The sequence below is a fragment of the Sardina pilchardus genome, chromosome 15 (assembly GCF_963854185.1).
Source record: "Sardina pilchardus chromosome 15, fSarPil1.1, whole genome shotgun sequence".
Taxonomy (NCBI): domain Eukaryota; kingdom Metazoa; phylum Chordata; class Actinopteri; order Clupeiformes; family Clupeidae; genus Sardina; species Sardina pilchardus.
The window spans coordinates 14901606-14921261 of NC_085008.1; the positions used below are offsets into that span (position 1 = coordinate 14901606).

The 19656-nt window shown below is 43.7% G+C and overlaps 1 protein-coding gene and 1 long non-coding RNA gene across 2 annotated transcripts; one reads left to right on the forward strand and one right to left on the reverse strand.

The window, feature by feature from the left end:
• Positions 1-2930: 2930 nt before the first annotated feature.
• On the forward strand, positions 2931-5752 carry s1pr4 (sphingosine-1-phosphate receptor 4). The gene is made up of 2 exons (XM_062556916.1): positions 2931-2984; positions 3812-5752. The coding sequence occupies exon 2, from the start codon at positions 3935-3937 to the stop codon at positions 5087-5089; it is 1155 nt and encodes a 384-aa protein (XP_062412900.1). The 5' UTR covers positions 2931-2984; positions 3812-3934; the 3' UTR covers positions 5090-5752.
• Positions 5753-13324: 7572 nt separating this feature from the next.
• On the reverse strand, positions 13325-19234 carry LOC134102800 (uncharacterized). Its single transcript, XR_009941555.1, has 2 exons — positions 18882-19234; positions 13325-15574 (listed from the first exon to the last, which is right to left on the reverse strand). It is a non-coding gene; the product is annotated as an uncharacterized LOC134102800 (long non-coding RNA).
• Between the last annotated feature and the right edge of the window lie 422 nt (positions 19235-19656).

Here is a 19656-nt window from a genome sequence, read left to right on the forward strand (position 1 = left end):
TTCCTGCCTTATGATAGGCCTACCACAGCCTCGGTGCAGGACTGTCTCTCTCACATATCCTCTGGGATGAATGAACATCACCTCCAGAAGTCTGAACCACTGGTCTTCCCAGCCAAACAAACCAAACATCACTACATCAACATCAAAACTGACACTCTTGCACCTACTGTACCAAGGTGGCAAGAAACGTAGGTGTCATGGTTGATGACCAGCTAACCTTCTCTCTCGCCAGTATACATATTTAGATTAGCTCACAACATACAACCTTTCTTCTTTCTCAGGGTGCTTTGCTTACACTATTAACTTCATTTCTAAAAACATGTCTCCACAGATGAATAATGTGTGAATTTGTCACAATATGCTGTAGTGATAAAATGACCACACATATTGTGTTCTTAACTGCATATTCTAGTGCAAGCGCCAGTTTTAAGAGACTGAAGCGCTCAATGCTTTCCTTTTGCCTGGGCCCCCCCCAAAGTGCCTTGAAGTATAGCTCTGCAAGGGCGTCCCTCTGTCTTTTGAGAAAAACTCTACTAAATGTACCTCTCCTAGCTCTTCTGACAACCTTGCACATCTGCACTTATCACGCTCTTCCTTCTTTTACCTCCTCTTCTACCTTTTCTCTTGCTACCATACTTATACTTAATATGTAGGCGCTCCTATCCTCTAGCTTTGACAGATGCAGCGGCGATTCCTAGTGATAGTCTCCTCTGCACTGTGGCTTAAGTTATGCCAATGCTGAAGCTGTAGCTCTCTTAAATGTTAACATGCTTAAATGTTGTGGATAAACCTGTCAGTCGATGAATGTAAATGCAAATGAAAAGGGCCTAAATGAATCATCTGTAGGCTTCCTCCTACATGACATGAAACCCTGATTTCAGTCAAGGAGATGAGTTAGCGCTCTCACAAGAAGATCTCAGAGAAGGTGCTAGAGCAGGTCATCACATTACATTACATTACATTACATTACATAGCCTACCCTGAAGCTGCTGCATCTCATCAATATGCCTCAGTGCAGGAATGACTCATTTACATAGCACAGGCAACTAGTGGGCTTTGAAATGAGAGTATGTAGTATATCATGATCATCTATGCTCCTCAGTTTTCGACATGGCTCATGATGCATAACATTATAATATTTTTAGTAGAGAAACAAAAAGTCACTTTTAAGGGTAATTACCCTATGAGTGATAATGGCCGATGACTAAATCATATTGTCTAAGACTTCATGTGGTATTGTCTATGGGCATTCAGTGACAGTGCTAACCACAAAAGCATGTGGAGTCACCGAGTGGTTTTCGCTACTTTGAGGGATATGTGGGAGTATGCTACAAAAGTGTTTGCAGTGATTCAGGTTTGCTTAAAGTAAAATATTAAAAAATCACTCAACCTTCCACCAAACAGGCTCATGAATATTGCAGTGTTAATGTTTTTGTACAAATGGTTAGCAATCATGGTTAGAAATGAGTTGGACTGAGCATGCATGTATGAACAACAGAAAGGTTACACTCTGGTGAGCCCACACATGTTTGTGGTTTTCAGAGTGTGTACTGTAAGTCATTGTTCTTGAGGATGATCTGACCAATACGCATACAGTACGTACATTGACTGCATGTCAATTCTGACAGATTAACAAAAAAGGTAAAAATGTAAAAAATATCACACACGAATGATGCTAAACAACAGAGAACATACAGATATAATTGTTTGCACGGATGCAGAGTAAATATACTGCATGACGCATTTTGTTTTGTCAATGACGCTTAAGTTAAGATAGAAATAGGTGAAAAGGTAGACTAGCGTATCCTGTTTATGCTCTCCTCTCGAGTGGTTCATTTTACAGAGAAAGGGCGTTTTTAACAGTTATGATGGGTGTTAAAAACAGGATGTGGTTACAATTCCTCTGTCATTGCTGTCAATCTAGAATAGGCGTTTCTTTATCTTCATCTGGAGGTATTGAAGACGTGGTGTGAAGGAAAAATGGATTCTTTGAATTTTCGTTGACATAGTCATGTGTGGCCAGTGTTGCAGACAAAAGGGGAAGTAGTGTCAGTGATCTGTTGTAAAAATCAAGACCACCCACATCAAAATGTAGGTCACCTAATTGTTTCTGTAGTACAGTGTAGGCTACAGTTTGCAGATCAGTTGATATCATCACTTCAAAAAGTGTGAGATAGACCTGCAAATGATGACTACAAGGTGATATGTATAAGAAGTGATGTTAGTCATCATGGGAATAATTTAAAATATGGTAGGCCTATGAGTCTCACTCAATCTCACACTTATAGCGTGACAAGTTGGGGTGAGGAAAATAGATTTAAATGGCTCAGATGGCCTGTGGCCTACTGTATGCTTGCAGCTGTGTGAAATGATCTGAGAAAGCTGAGATGGCTCATCAGTGTGTGAACAAGGGAGTGGTGCTTCTCTTCCCGTTTTGTTTCTGAGAAAGATTGAGCAAAGCAAATTTCAAATTGAGGGCTTTTGTAAGACTGATGGCATAATACAGATTTAGTAGCGAAACACCTCTTGCAAAAAAATAAAAGACCATAAAACATGTGGGAGGCAGCCCTTATTTAGGCCTACTCTATGGATGTCACACGTGCATGTAATGGCATACTTACCATGCATCCAAATATGTCAAAACAATTATTATATTACATTATATTATCAATTTACATTAAATACATACACAATACATTATACTGTATATATATATACAATACACAACACACAATACATACACAATATTTTCACACAAGGATATTGAACATTTTAATCATTGTCATCAGTCTATGGCACAATCATGTGACTCACTGAAAAAACGTGAGGAAAGAGGAGAGGGCTTGCATCAGGGTCTTTTTTCCCGCATATGGGTGTCAACCTACAGTCACAAAGCTTCCTTCCTCCAAGCCTTTTTACTCGCAAAACATCCGCACACGCTCAGAGGGAGGGGATGCCCATCTGCATGTAGCATCTCTGCAGAGGTGAGTGAAACTGCTCAAACCAGGCATTGTAGTAGTATCAGTTCTTCTATACAAACAGTACTCTTTAACTGTAAATATTCATTATATGATTTTTTTTTAATTATACTTTTACTATTATTGTAGATGCTTTGCATTTTGTGTGTGTGTATGTGGTGTTGAAAATTTTGTGTGTGGTTTATTTTTTAGTTCTTCTGTTGCTTTAGGGTTTTACAGGGATATACCTTGTGTGTCCGACGCGAAATTAGTTTTTATTAAATATAGTATGTGGCAAATATTTTGTGTTTTTTTTAATGCATTTGTATGGTAGGAGCAGGCTTCACTCAGACTCTTTAAGAGTGCTTGGCCAAACTTATATTCTTACTCAGAAAAAGGAAAAAGGCAGCGCTTTGCATATGAACATGTTTTATTGGACAAATTAATATGCATACCAGATTTGAAAAAAAAATGACGTTTTGCTTTACTGCACTTTACATCTTCACATGTGCCACACTTTTAAATCCCCTGTGAGTTTGCCAAGTCACTTAACCACAAAGAGTAGTGAAACTAGAGAGGTATTTAAATACACATGACTGTTAAGGGTGTGAATCACTATTCAGAGACAATAAAGACAAAACAAGCAAATATGATTGCATGAATAAATGCTTCTACAGAGATATTTAAATACATGTGGTTGTTAAGGGGTGAATCCCTATTCAAGGCTCTCTACTCAGGTACTCTAAATTTCTCCTCAAATGAAAAAAAACGCATTTTATCATGATAGATGTTTTTCTGAAGAAAGACAGAAAAAAAGTACAGCCTAACACACGCCTTCCTTTTTTTTGTGTCAGGCTATTTCTGCCAGATATTCAGGTCGCATTTGTGTCTGGTTGCGGGAGGTCGAGTGATAGCCTGAGTCAACACTATACAAGAGATCCAACTCCAGGAGTTTCACTGCAGCATCCAGCACCAGCATGGAAGCCCTCTTCTCCCCCGCCGCCTGCCCCTCCGTGTACGGCTCGGACAACGCCAGCGTCATCCTGCAGCACTACAACCACACGGGCCGGCTGCAGCACCGGCAGCCGCGGCAGGGCGGCGTCAGCGTGACCACGGCCAGCTTCCTGTTCGTCAGCATCTGCATCATCCTGGAGAACCTGGTGGTGCTGATGGCCGTGCTCTTCCGCATCCGTCTGCGCAGCCGCTGGGTCTACATCTGCATCGCCAACATCACCCTCAGCGACCTGCTGGCCGGCGTGGCGTACGTGGTCAACCTGTGCATGTCGGGCAACCGCACCTTCGAGCTGAGCCCGGCGCTCTGGCTGCTGCGCGAGGGGCTGCTGTTTGTGGCGCTGGCCGCGTCCATCTTCAGCCTGCTGCTGATCGCCGTGGAGCGCTACACCACCATGATGAAGCCCCTGCACCAGAAGTCGGCCAAGAAGACGTGCCGCATCTACACCATGGTGGCGCTGTGCTGGGTGCTGGCGTGTGCCCTCGGCTTCCTGCCCCTGTTGGGGTGGAACTGCATGTGCAACCTGGAGCGCTGCTCCACCCTCCTGCCCCTCTACTCCAAGAGCTACATCCTCTTCGCCCTCATCCTCTTCTTCTTCATCCTGCTGTCCATCGCCGTGCTCTACGGCGCCATCTTCCTGCACGTGAGGAAGAGCACGCAGACGACCTCCCAGCGAGGCCGCGGGCGCTCCATGCGGCTACTGAAGACGGTCATCTCCATCGTGGGCGTCTTCGGCCTGTGCTGGGGGCCGCTCTTCTTCCTGCTGCTGGTGGACTTCTTCTGCGAGTCGCGCGACTGCCGCCTCCTGTTCGGCTCCGAATGGGTCATCGCCATGGCCGTGCTCAACTCCGCCCTGAACCCCATCATCTACTCGCTGGGCAGCATGGAGCTGCGCAAGGCCATCGCCAGCATCCTGTGCTGCTGCTGCCTGTGGACGGGCCTGATCGACCCCAAGACCTTCATGTCCAAGGAGACGGGCAGCACGTCCGGCAGCCGGCACGACAGCCTGCGGAACAGCTTCAGCAAGGTGAGGAGCATGAGCACCAGCCCCACGCCCAACAAACCCAGAAAGATGCGTCTGAGCACAACCACCTCTTGCCTGTCTGTGTCAAGTGGTTAGACCGCAGTGCACAGAAAAACAGTAGAGTGAAACCACAGGATACATCTTCATGGCAGCTCCACCCAAGCGCACTGCAAGTTCAGCGCTTCTCCGGAATCGAAGGGTTGCAAAGTCTTTGCTTTTTCCACCTGACTGTCTGTTATTCATAAAAAAAAGAGAAAGAAACCATCTCACCACAAAAAAAATGACGAAAACTAACTGTTAGAGCAGTCGAAACCAGGCGTTTGGTTGAGATGTTTAATGCACTGTACTATTGCACTTGCAGCATCTGATTTATTGTTAATCTGTGCTGAACATGCTTTCATTTTGTTGCAATGTTCGTTTAGAATTTAGTCCTATTTCAACATACTATTGTAAGCAGAGTCTGGGATATGTTTGTTTATCATACAAGTTCATAAAATATAAAAAGATTTTAACTGGCAATTTATTTTTTACTTATAGTATTTCTATCAATTTGTTTCTAAAGTTGTTGTATTTCACATCAGTATTAAGTATGTAGTATGAAGTATTAAGTATGTCTTAGAATGCAGAACTGTGAACTGCATTTGTACAACTTGCACATCATTGTATTTTGTGATAAAAGTCAAAGATAATGACAAAGATAATAATTGTTTTTAATGTTTTTTGTATTTTTTGTACAATAAAGTTTTGTTGACTGCAAGATAGAGATGTCATGACTTCATTTAATATTATTTTGATTTACTCATATGGCTCGGAAATAAATGGAATCCCTCGATAAGACCGACTTCCTTACCTTCCCACAGTAAGTTACACCAAGTGAACTCAGGGTGGAGACATTCAAGCAGACAACTGTTCTGTTAAAGGATAGAACAGGCACAGCCCCTTTACTCAGCGTTAGAGAGTGCTACTTCAGAAAAGCCCAGGTGCAGACTTCCTGCAACCCTGCACTCAGTTGTTCAGTAAAAATAAAAGTGGTTGTCTTCAGGGAGATACCATCTTGCCTCAGATGCTGACGTAAGGTCAAAGTCACCAAAACACTGTGTGCTTTGCATAAACTCAGCAATGGTATTTATGTCCCCTGCCCTTGAGACAGTCATGCCTGGAGAAAACACACTAGCACATAGTTGAGCGTTTGGCCTCCCACTAATGCTTCTCATCTTCGATTGCAAAGGAATCTATTTGCTGCTATGCTTTATACAATTTAGGATTACTTCTGACCTCATTAGTGTCACTCCTCTCAGCAAGATGTGGCAATGAATTGATGTAAAGAGATACAAAGTACAACAATATCACATAAGAGGGGGGACAATCTCATCCTACACTGTGGCTTGGTGACACATCTACTGTGAGAAGAAGACGTCACATCATTACACTAACACCTACACAAACTGAAGGGCTCTGTGGGCTCTAAAGATACTACTGTCCTCAGTTTTTCCAGGTTCACACCAATGTTCGCACCTCGTGGCCATTTCTTGAACAGTCACGTGGCCTGTGAGGTCGAGCTGTGGGCGAAACGGCTGTCATAAATCACTCTGATGGATCACTCACCGGGCAGCACCATGGATAATCGATGAGGGGAGACAATGAAAAATCCCCGCCGCAGATGAAAGGGATGTCTCGTGATGCGGGTGACAGGGTGCACCCAGCTCCAGCCGGGCCACACCGCACCACACCACACCAGCACTGCTGTTTGGTGCCAGATGAGGTGTGAGGACAGGCAGCAGAAACTCATTTTTCCCCCCATCTCTCTCTCTCTCTTTATGTGATTGATGTGCCCTAGCATGGAGACATGATTCATGGCCTTTATTCATATGCCCCTTTTTTGTTTCCAGATGGAGGTCAGAAGAGCTGAGATGAAGGTGTGATTCAAATCTGCTCGTCAAGGTTTTTCTCTCAGAGCGATGCGTTACTATGGAGAGCGCGCGGGGTTAATGCAATGTTCCTCTCTTCAAGGAACGTATTCATAACCCAGAGCGTTTTTTGAAGGATCAAATATACATAACATCTTGTGCCAAAAGTTCACAAAGCCAAACAGAAAATTGCATTAAATCACATCACATATTTTCCGCATAAAGCTTTAACGAGACTCTTCAAAAACAGGCTGTCTGCGTGTAGACTGTTTGTCATGCAAACAAGTGGTTGCTAGCACAGACTTCAGTGTGCTCCACACAGCACACACAGGCTACATTTTTTAAAGTAAAAGTAGATAAACCTCTCATCTTGAAGAATGCTGGCAACAGTCCAACTCATGTCAGCGGGGGAAAAAACAACCAGCAAATTCCACCAGCTCTTGTTGAGGGCTTGGCCAATGATTATATGATATTTAAAACGTCAAAAGCTGATCCATTGGAACACGTTGCCACTTTCCCACCCTCACTCACCTTCTGTCCCCCCACCCACCCCTCTCCACTTCCTATCACTTTGAGGTGCAGTGGGTTCATAGCTGTTGCGTGCAGACACAGCTGTACCCTCTTTAATTACTGTGCATAGCCTAGGTGTACAGCACCAGATAGTGATGTACCGTCTGAGTGAGGACAGTCCCCAGCTCGACAGGCCTGGCAGTTCCTGGCCGTCAGTATGACATGCTGTACTGCTGTTTGACTCCTCCAGCCCCAGTGCACATAGTGCATGCAGCATATGCGGTATGCAGTGATTGAATAACCACTGACACCACAGACACACTTTTGATCACAAATCACAAGAGGTTTTACCACAGGTTTTATATCACGTGTGTGATTTTTTTAGGCTACGAAAAGGAAATCCATAAGAATAATGAGTATTTTTGGAATGGTATGAATTTGTGAATGGTATTTAATTGTGTTTTAATTTCATAATTAAAGTTAACATATACCTTGAAGTAACCCTTGACATGGTATATTATTTTAACAATCATCAACCAAAACTTTTCTCTCAGGAAATCAAAACGAGGTCACAGTGCTGTGCATTAGGATATTACCTATCTGAATGACAACAGAGCACAAATCAGCTCTTTATTTCTTAGTGTGAAATCTACTTTCTGCTGAAACCTGCTGCTGAGAACTATCTCAATAATTTAAAATGACAAAATATTTGAGACAGCGGTATTCAAAGTAAACACACACATATAATTGGTTACTAAAAGACCACACAGTATAGTGTTAACGGATCAATATGAAACAAAGACACACCCAAGTAAAAAACGGACTGGTCTCTCTACTGTAGAGCTTTGTCATGACGTGACCTGGGATAGCCAACAGAGGACAGAGGCCATAGTGGTCCTTTCCCACAGCTTTGTTGTTTTATTGCGCAGATGGTATTGCTCAGCTTAAACTAATTACAAAGGCTGCCCACAGCCATGCTTGGACCAGAAAGACCCTGATTGAAGAGTGATGTGGGCAACAAAAGAAAATCAAACAACATAAAACAGCCACATCACGCAGTCTGGTCAGTATCAAGGAGAACAAGAAAGGCGGTCTGACATCGCTATGGAAACTAAAATAATGAACTGGTCAGAGGTCCCTCCATTATCTTATTACCTTGGAACCATTTGAGCAAGGAAAGCATTTGTTCATCAGATATTTTTCCATGTTTGAAGGAGTTGACTTGTGGTAAACAGTTGTATGAATGTTGCACAATCAGAAACTAAGTCCTTATTTGCACCTATATGTGACCCTAGTGTCTAGAGTAAAGTAGTGAGTAATGTATGAGCTGTGTGTAGGCCTTTTGTCTGGTGGTGTGTGTGTAATGCACAAAACCGTTTATTGTGTTCTGAATCATTATAATGGCAGCCAGGGATAAATTATAAGATACCCTATTTTAAGTGTATCAAAATAAGCTACACAATGCAGTAGTCATGCCATGTATCAAAATATAACATTGATTTTTGTAATAAAACATACTCTGGAAAGGACCATGAAATCACTTTCCTAACCTTCCCTATCTGTCTATCTATTCCTTCATCAGTATACTGAATCTGCTGATTGAGTGTTTGAGATAAACAGCTTTTCTCTGCGTATGTCACATGGCATGAACCTACAAACGTTGACAGATTAAATGCTGATCTGTCTATATCTTATAGCCTACTGTAAATACTGTATCAAAGATGCCATAAAAAAAAGTCTCAACTGAACTTGTCAAGTGGAGACAAGTCTCTGACACTGTCAATGTGTGCCCTGATATTGCACTGCAGAATAATATCAAGAAGTGTTCTCAAGAAAGTGATGCCCAGTTCTTAAGAAACTTGAGGTTGCTTGAGGTTGAGGACGACAAGTTCTTAAGAAACTTGAGGTTGCTGTGAGACGGAGTGTACAGTACTGTGTGTGTGAGTAACCACCACATTTTGATCTTCCTGAATTTCAACATTCTTATCAGCGCCAGTCAGAGGTTATGTTTTCATCACATCACCAAAAATAGACTACAAAATACACACCTATAAAGTATTTTGGGGAAAAAAAACGAAAACTCTTTCAAATTCGTGTATCTTCAATACTGCCCATCCCTGATGACAACCATAATATTAATTCATATATGCTCAATTAGGCCTAATAATGGTAGCATTTGAGATGTTACAGAATCTCAGATTTAAAGCACAAGGACTGTAGAGCTCCCCCTCGAGTCACAATATATTTATATTTCACTCTGCCGTTGTAAATAGCCTACTTCTCATGGCTCCTTGCCCCTGTACACCAGGGAAATACGTTTGTTGTGGAAGCAAAGGATTAACAACAGGCAAAAATCTCCAAAGAGCTATACTGACAAGGTAGGCTAATGTTTCATGACTCGCAAGATGTCTTCGGGTCGATTATTTCTGAAGTTGCATGGTTATTTTGTTAGCGGCTGGCTAGGGCTAAGCTGCTAGGCGAAATATTAATTCACCATCAAATTGGCTTTGTAAAGGTTATGTCTTGTAAAGTGTACTTCTAAGAGAAAACATTTAGGTTAATAAGAGAAATAGAGAAAAATGGCTGTCTGCTGTGGTGTATATCTGTGTTTCCATGTTTCCATGTTCAGTATGTATTTTATGTTTTTTGTGTGTTCTCTCTGTGGTACCTAAGTCTTGTCTAAAATTGTTTTTGTTGTTTTTTTTGTACATTGTAAACCACACCCTCTCTTGTCTCCTGAAGAGACAATAAAGGCGAATTATTATTATTATTATTATTAGCCCAAGATGGAAAACCTAAACTGAATGGCTTGAATACACTGTGGATAAATGGGATCAAAAAAAGTTGTTTAATATAAGCAGTGTGGATGACTCAGATACTTGTAGGGACAAGTGAATGAACTTAGCGCACATATTTTTGAACTCATTCAACTAACATGACTGAGTGACAGGACAAGGAAGATAAGAGTAAGAACACTAAATAGCAAGGATCAGTTTAATAATTCATTAATCTGTTTTCAAGAAGAATGAAAATACAATAGCCTTCTGGAATGGAAAAATACAGCAAAGTCAAAAGCAATCATATGCCTGTTGGCTCAGAGCTACAGGTGAACTGGAGGACAGTTAATAAACTGCAAGAGTAATTTGATCACAAGTTCCTCCAGGTCAATCTGTAGAGCGTTATTATTAAATGTTAGTATTCAAGAAGACATGAAATTGGGAAAGGGTAAGAAAGGACAACAATGGTTCACAGGTGGTAGGAAGGCAAAGGTGCAAGATGCAAAGGTGATGAAGCCACTGGTGGCAGGGAAATGGAGCAGGGCATTTGCTGTGGCAAAAGGAGTGGGGATGATTCAGCTTCTAGCTAAGTAGGGAGTGGTAAGACTGTGGTTACTGGTGGATGCAAAGGGTGGGTGGATAAATTATGTGGTGGAAATAGGGGATGAAAGGGAGGAGATGCACACGAGGAGGGACAGATTAGATAAGGGACAGATTAGAATTGGGCACTGCCGTGGTTTCTTCAGAGCAGTGATGTTGCAGATACAGAATGCAGGCTGTGGCTGACTGATCTCAGAGAGGTTATAGAGGGCAGAGAAGACCTGAAGCTGATGGCAGCACTGATGAGTGCTCCACCGTCACTGCTCTGTCATCTTTGGGCCGTCTTGTGACGAAAAGAACAGCCTGCAGCCAGTGATGATCCAGCCAGCAGGAGGTCAAAACGAAACAGGATGGTAGAGCCGTTGCTGCCATGCGAAAATGTGAAACAGTGGCCAGAATCCAGATGGGTGAGGTCAGCACTGGTGCTAACATGAAGAGCTCAAAAGGAGGGAGGTCTGGCAAATGAGGTTGAATTTAAACATTGACATCATTTCCTTCATGAGGCCTGTTAATGGTAGTAGCCATTCCCAGCAGCTGTTGACCTGTGGACCCAGAGATGTGGAGGGCTGAAGACTGGTGATGGGTGGGGCTGGGACTCAGGAGATGAGGCTTGTTGATGAGTCAGTATTGGAGTCAGAGGACTTAGGCCTAAATGACTGAGGAAGGTCTGGTGCAAGGACGTGGGAGTGATGTGCAAGAGCAGGAGAAGTATAAGGGAGACATGGAACTTGAGACCAGTAGAACAGCTGAAGACAGGGGCGATTTTTCATCATGTAGTATGGGCATTTGCGCTAATTAGTTTTCTATCGCTCATTTGCGCGTCAATCACCTGTCACCGTGTGGGGAATGGGCGCCCTAAGCTACTTTTCAGGTGCCCGCGCTTGCCGCTGAGTTCTCACACATAGACATTGAGAAGGGAAAGGAGGAGGGACGGCTGTGGGTCTCCCTCCCTACTGGAGCAGGGGAGCAGGGAATATCACACAACTGAAGCAATTAGTCAGCTAAAGTCAGTCATAGCCTACCATTCTTTTTCTGAATTGAGAAATATTTTTTTTAAAAAACCTGCATGCCAAAATTAATTAGTTACATATTGACCATTGGTGGAATGGCAAATAAGCACAGGACAAGAAAGGGTCAAGGCATCAGGTAAGAAAAATAGCAAAGGAGAAAAACAAGCAAAAGATTAATGCAGCTATGGCGTCTGTTTAGGTGTGGCCTATCAGCCTACACATACTGTATGATGAAGGCGTTAATTAAACGTGCTATGTTGCTAGCAGTGCTATTATAGGCTACATAGGACAACAGTAGTTTTAAGTTGACCATTTGCAGTGTATATGGTGGGATGGTGGGGTGGGGGTGGGGGGGTAGTGGTGTGATCTAGTGGTGTAGTGGATATACAGTGATGTAGCTGTAAACTGCATGGGTATACCGTGATTAACGCTAAACGATAATATCCTTGCCTATTTTAAGTGGGTATACTGAGATGGTGATTCTTTTTTAAGTGGGTATACTGCTATAGTTCTGCGTGTCACGTAGAGACTACACCACTTAGTAATGAAGATGTGCAGATGAAGACAAAAGACTGCACTTTCAGACTGTAAATCAGCAGGACTCAAAGCAGGTCTCATCAGGTGGACAGCCGTGTTGAACACATACTCACAGACAGAAACTCACACACGCACACACACACACACACACACACACATGGGAACAGCACAAAAGATAGATTGTGATGGTGCACATTTAAATTGAAAGAGGGACTGAAGATTATCATGGAACTGATGCCTGAGCTGGAAGTACATGTCTGATGGCCCTTGGGCCTTCCTTCCTCACTAGCTCTAATATGCTAGTGAGCTAGAGGAAGTGTCGTGGGGATGAAGTAACCTTGGGCTTTCACTTAAACCACCAGAAGTGGGTTTATTGCGCCCCTCTTCAGTGGTAAAATGTGAAACTGACACTAGAAAGTTACTGCATGAAAAGGATTTTAACCAAACCATAAATCTGGACCAAAGCTGGAGTCGAGTCTGGAGTCACCTCCATCGGCTGTTTCAATGAAGAGAATCCACAGGTACAAAAGTGGACTTGTTCTTGTTCCTCTTTTTCGAACCAAGTCACCCGAGCAAGTAGCAGATGAGGACATGGAGCATGGGGGGAATCTCCACATTCATTCACAGCTTCCTTTGAAAATCTGCAATTGTCTAGTGGAAAGTAGAGGCTGGCAGCTGCACTTACAGCAGAGGAGACAGATGATGAGCCAAGCCAACTGAGCATGCAGTGAATTGTAACAGTGCAATTAAGAGAGAAAAATACATTTTCCAAAACAAGAAAAGAAATGTACGGCAGAAAATATGAAAGAAGTAGGCTAATGTGAAACTTGACCATAGATGGTAGTATGACTCTCACGTAATTTAATATACCTGGGGAAAATGGATTTGACAACACTGATACATTGTACATTTAAAATGTTTTGTTTACCAGAGACGGTTGAAAAGGATCTTTGGTTTTACTCAAGAAAATTGTAATGAGAGAAAATTGGATGGGAGTCAATTCAAGAAAAGTTTATCTGAAGTTCACCAACAGTAATTTGACATAATCTTTTCCGTAAAAGAACATGAGATCACATTGCACACATTCCAGTTTTTTGAAAATTGTGACATCTTGTGTGAAGAACAATTGTACAAACATTGACCAAAGGATTATTCCACAAAGACCTTCAGTTCATGGCTAGGTCTGAGACGTCTTTCAAATCACGCCTGTTTGTGCTCTCATAAAACTAAGTGGATACTGATGTGATCTTTAAAGGCCTTGTGAAGAAGCAAAACGGCATGTGTTTGCAGATAATTCATCACAACCCACAAGCCAGCTCTGAGTCCCCGTCACACACCTAATCAAATATTCATTTAAAATATTCATGTTCTTATCAGGGCCGCGTCTATGAGAACTGTCCTTTATGTCTAGGGGTCAGAACCGCCAAATGGAATGCACAGATCGGAGCGGCCAATTATATGACTTGAACCTCGCTGGCCCTCGGCCAAGCAAATAGCTGAACTCGCCTGACCTTTCTGCGGCTGCTTGCAGTGGTCGCGTGGCACTCCGGCCAGTGATGATGAGTGGTGGGACTGATGTGGGAGCAGTAGGCCGCACTCCTGTTCCTGCTGAACTGAGCCAGTATTTTGAGGACACACTGATACCAGTTCAGTAGGCACAGAAGGTCATAACCCGGTTCACGGTGGATTCACGCACAGCCCTCTGAGCTCAGGATGGGGAAAAACAGAGGCAAGTGAACCGAAGGCCCTTTGTACAGGCTGTTGCACAATTCTTTCGGACACATTAAATGGGATGCGTGTACCAAAGTGCAGGGTGGTATTGCTACTAGGTGAGGTAATGACAACAAAATGATTCAGAGGTGTTTTCACAGAGACAGAGATGGGCAGGGAAAAGGCAGGGTGTGCATACAAAACATATGCATGTTTATTCTGTCTTTGTGCGGCTCGCAGAGCAGCAGAAATGGGCAACTCCATCACAAAAGTGAAGCTGCTTGCGCATCAAGCTCGATCCATTAGTCAGAGGACGCCATGAAACACTCCAGGAAAAGGAAAAGTGGGGCGTGTCCATTTTTTTTTATCCCCATAAATGAATGGCCTCGTTCAAGGCTGGGCGCTGACTGGAGGGGACGGGCCCACTGCATGCCGCAACTGGCTTGACATTTGCAGAGCATTCCTTCGGTCTTTATAGGAAATGTGCGCGGCACGGCCGCCGCCGCTGACGCCGAGCCCACATCAGTGAGTGGGCTTCCTGCAGCCCTGTGATTAACTCTGCCTTCTTCTTTTACAACGAGGCGAGCGGCTCTCCGGCACGGCCTCTTAAAACATCCTATCAACTATTTCACTGCAGGCACTGAACTTAGCCACTGTGAACAGTATGTTTTAGGGATCAATGCTCACCAATCAGCTAAGCTCTGTGCCTTTAGCAAGTGATGTTATAGGATGTGTTGTGACCTATGGAGATACGGAGGAGAGAGCGCTACACCAGCTGTGATGTACAGCTCGCCTGCGTGCGCTGTACAGTTGAGTGTGATTGTGGATGGGTTGTGGGTGGTGATGTGGAGCTGGTTAAAGTAATATTGTGTATGGAGGGGCAGACATTGCGCACTCATCACAATCGTAGCTGCCTGTTCCATAAACTTCACACTGTGCTGCACAGCATAATAGCTTACGCTCATTCAATAGTAAATCTAGTGAGAAGTCCCCCACCACTGAGAAGGAACAGACCTATTTCACAGTCATTCCGCGCTCCTACGGATTAAATGTGTTATTTACCCAAATCTCACATCTGTAAAATTCAATTCTCATATAATGCAAATAAGCATGTTTTGGCAGCTAACAGATCCCAAGTTTGGGTTTGGGTTTGGGTTAATAAGGCCGTAGCTTCAGCCTGGTATCTTTCAAATCTCCGCCAAATGGGTGACCTCCTCCATATTCATTTAGAGCAGTGCAACCTTTTTTTGTCCTCGTCATGCCACTTGTTCCGACGTCCAAGAGAGTCCGAGGGGTGTGTGCCCATGTGCCCCAGGGAGGAGGACACGCCGATGCCAACAGCGAGCGTCCTCTTCTCTCACACACACACACCTGGAAAGCAATGAAGGGGTGGAAATCCCTGGCAATGTGATTTTTGTTTATGTTTGTCCACCAAATCACGGTGCCAGGAACCCTCCCCATCATCGCCAGACTGAGGCACCAGATGCTCCCCCAGCTGCAGTCCAGCTGTGACCTGTGGCTGCTCTCGCCCTATGGGGAAAGAGAGAGGAAAAAACATCATCTTAACCTACACCTCATGAAAGACAGAGATGTTCAGCCCATGCAGAGATTTACCACCACTGGAAATGGTGTGGATATAAATAGGCCTATCATCCTCCTTCTTGATCGACTTGCAGAAATAAATCAATTACACTGCACGAGACTCCAGTGGGTAATGGTGCACGCTCCAAGTCAGAATGAACTTTTGCAGATTCTCACATTACTATGTGATGTCAAAGTGTTCGTAGAATCCTATTTTAGGATCAGAGTGATGGACATTATTATTATGATAAGCTTCAAACTGTTGTGCGAGTTCTTTCGAAGACTGGCATTTCAGAATTCTGCTGCCAATTCCTACTGTGGAGGTGTAAAAGACGTCTTTGTCGCCTAACTGCCACAGTGAAGCTAACAGATCAGAACAGGAGATGGCGGGAAGAAGAGAACATTTTCAGATCGAACACTATTGCAGTCAACTGAAAAGTGCTATGTTTATCACAGCTATTTTCCTTCCTTGGAAAATTCCAAGGCCACCCTGCCGGTAACCGCAAAATGCTGTGATTGTTCATGGAAAGTAGTGAATGAGCTGCAGCTTGAGAGATGAGAAGACTTTGTGCAAGGTAAACGCAGACTAAACCAGAGTCACAAACCTTGTCACGGCTGAAGACGTTTCCATGCATTGTTTTTCACACGACAAGCAGCCCTTGCTGGCATTATGCAGGAAATTGCTGAAATCCTCCACGGTATATAACAGGGTAGCTTTAGCTGACACTATGGTGCAGAATTTTTCCAGAAGGGGAAATGTATGTCTCAGTTTGTGTTAATATGTAAGACCCTCTTTCCCAGAGGAATCGTGAATTCATACTGTGTTTATCATGCACTGAGACGAACATGTGAGCATCTCACGCTACCACAAGGAAGGAGCAGCAGGAAGCACGTCTGTGGAATGCCAGCAAAGCATTAGATGAAGACAAATTACGGGAGTGAACTATGCTAAAAATGTTGCCTTGGTCCACGGAGACATAAATCATGCCATGTGAGCAGGATAGACCGTCATGCCATGATGAACCTTTGCATGCAACATATTGTACATACAATGCAGCCTTAAAATATGGCCGGAGAGCAGAGTAGAAATTAACATAGAACAATATCTGCACACAGCTTGAGATTTCTGGAAGAGTTTGGGACAGGCCTATTTCCATACCTTCGCACATATGATTTACCTATGTGGAAAGGCAAATTAAGCGGGCTGGCACTTTACTTATGGGTCAGGAAGCAGTTCTTTTTTTTTCACGAAAGCCAACCAGGATTCAGCCAATAAAAAATATTCATGCCTCACTACGAGATTTTTTCCCTCCATAGGCTGAAACCACATTTGCAAATAGTGGGCCAAGTTATTTGTTTACAAAGCAGACGCTCACAGGTCCCTGAGATCTACGAGCCCCTGTGCCAGTTTCACATCCAATTCATCGCCCCCCCTTTGCCATGCCCAATTTCAGTTACACCATCCAACTTTATGGAGGCGCAGCGATTAGCTATCAGAATGTGTTTACCTCACAATGGTCAACAAATGGTCAACACATGGAAAGGTCAGCCTCAGTGGGCGCCTTCTGCTGCTATCTCACATCAGTGTGAGAGCCCTACTCACGGCACCAGCCCGCTTTGAAATGAATAGAGGGTGACTCATAGTGTTGGGCACATGCAGAGGGTCAGAGACAAGGTCTGAATATCAACTGAAACATTGCTATTTAAAACTGGAGTTTGGAAAGTGCACTACTACACTACGACACATTCATTTATTATTTGAGTGTGATGTTTTGTGGTAGAAATGTGCTTATAGGAGGACTTACAGTAACACTGTTCAGTGTTAATGGAAAATTTTGGAAAACTATAAGATAAACGCACCACTTTGAAGACTGAGTTTTGTGTTTTACTTGTCTGTTCAGAAGAGTCTAAGGAGAGAAGTCTACAAGCTCCCTGTCTCAATCCTGCCCAATAAGTGCTCATAACTTGACTAGTGCTCATTCAATATGCGAAATGTAAGCTCACAACACAGCACTGTGACACGTTAATCACAGACTAATTCCTTTTAGTAATCTGTCAAAAAAAGCAACCATATATTAACATTCGATGTGGTTCATGATAGAAAAAGAACACTTGCATACATACTTGAAACCCCAAATTGTTTATATATACACAGTATCAATCATGGGCCACAGCCTGGGAGTCACCCGCCCAAATCAAACATGCAATCTGTCTCCCAGATGTCTCCAGCTGCAGCGCCTGAGATACGCGTCCATATTATCACACTCTAACCTCTGAGTCATACGACTCCACCATAAAGCTTAATGAGAACATCTCGTTCATGAATTACATTACACGGGACGGTCATGTCCTTCCACTGCCTTCAGTGCGAACAGGTTGGTCGTTGTCTCTGATTCACCAAATTACACTAAGTGCCTGTTTTATTTCCCCATCAGACATATTACAGATGGCCAGGCATTTAATTGGACTGGTATCCAGCTCATAGGGTGGCGATACGCCGTCCGTGTTGCCTGTGCATTCATCTCGGTGACAATCATTTTTGTGGTAATCGTGTAATTAAGACTGAGGATTGTGTTGCAGCCTCACTGGCACCTCCCATGTGGGCTCTGACAGAGACGCTGGCAGGGAGGATCAGGATGTCAGCTCAAACTAACCCGAAAAAAACATGTTGAGATGCTGCTGAGGCCATCCCAGAAGAACCACAAAAAGAGTAAGACGACACCAGTCATTTTGCTAATTGCTATAGGATCTTTGGTTTACAACTTATGATGCCTTTCAGCTTACATTAAAGTACTTAGCCAAAGATATGTTCCCTCTTTGCGAAGACGCCAGAGGAATATTCAGAAATTCAAAATTCACAATTAAGAAATTCAGTTTAGAGATGTTGGACCTGCATGCAAGATATTATCTTCCTTGTCCAACTCGCAGAAGACATCATCAACATTTTTGTTATGGCCTCATTATAAACGAGACAAAATGTCTTACTTTTCTCTTACTATTTGTGAATAACTCCCTCTGTGAAGCAGACCAAGTCTGGGACTCAAAACAAGTCTGTGAAAATGTTATTGACATTTCAGACATGTTTTTCAGACGGCCACCTGAGAGTGAAACTTCATTGGTGTCCAGAAAGGAAACAACCGCTCTGGGCGCAAAATAACAGACACACTCTGCAAAGTTGTACTTACTGTCCAGCAGTTTGTGAAAACAGACACAGAAGAAGGAAAAGACTACTGAGAGAGGGAACACATTCACTCACCGTAGATTTTACGTGCTGTTACCACACTGCGCCAAGTTCAAATGAGGATATGAACAGTGAGGCAGAGTTCAGTTCACGCCTTCAGATTCCATGAGAAATGCGTAATGTTCCCGTCCACCACTATTCCGTTTGTTGTGTGGGGATGGGAGCACCGTTCGGATCGTCCTTCTCTGTTGCCTCCCCTGCCCGGCATCAAGCGAGGGAGGGAGGGGGAGAGAAAGAGGGAGAGAGAGAGAGAGAGAGAGGGAGAGAGGGGTCAGGTGTGGTGTGAACACTCCCGGTAGGCTGAGTGCTATCCTGGTGTCTTTCTCAACCTGATGAATCATTCCAGACAAGGCACAGGCTTCTCCACAATCCGCTCAGGCAGAAAAGGGAAGGGAGAGAGAGAGAGAGAGAGAGAGAGAGAGAGAGAGAGAGAGAGAGAGAGAGAGAAGTAAAAGGGATAGAAAGAGAGAGAGAGACTTTTAACTGGGAGTCCCGGGAGATCCACTTTCCATTTGAGACTTGCAATCAGTGCTGCCTTCTCTCTCTCTCTCCTCCCTCGCCCCACCCTCTTTACCACCCCCCCCCCCCCTGTTTTTTTCCAGGCTCCGTTGAGACTGCTTTATTGTAGCAATTGCATTAGCCTTTAGCCAAAGAGGAATGAGTCTTAGTGCCTAATGCATTCTCTCTCTCCTTCCCTCTCTTTCTCTCCCTCTCTCTCTTTCTCGCTCTCTCAGTCTGTCTGACTGTACACGTACACACCTTCTCACACTCCCTCTTTTGGAGTCTAGTT

Bases quoted from the DNA above. Each gene is read 5' to 3' on its own strand.
- s1pr4 (XM_062556916.1), top strand. From the start codon at position 3,935: ATGGAAGCCCTCTTCTCCCCCGCCGCCTGCCCCTCCGTGTACGGCTCG.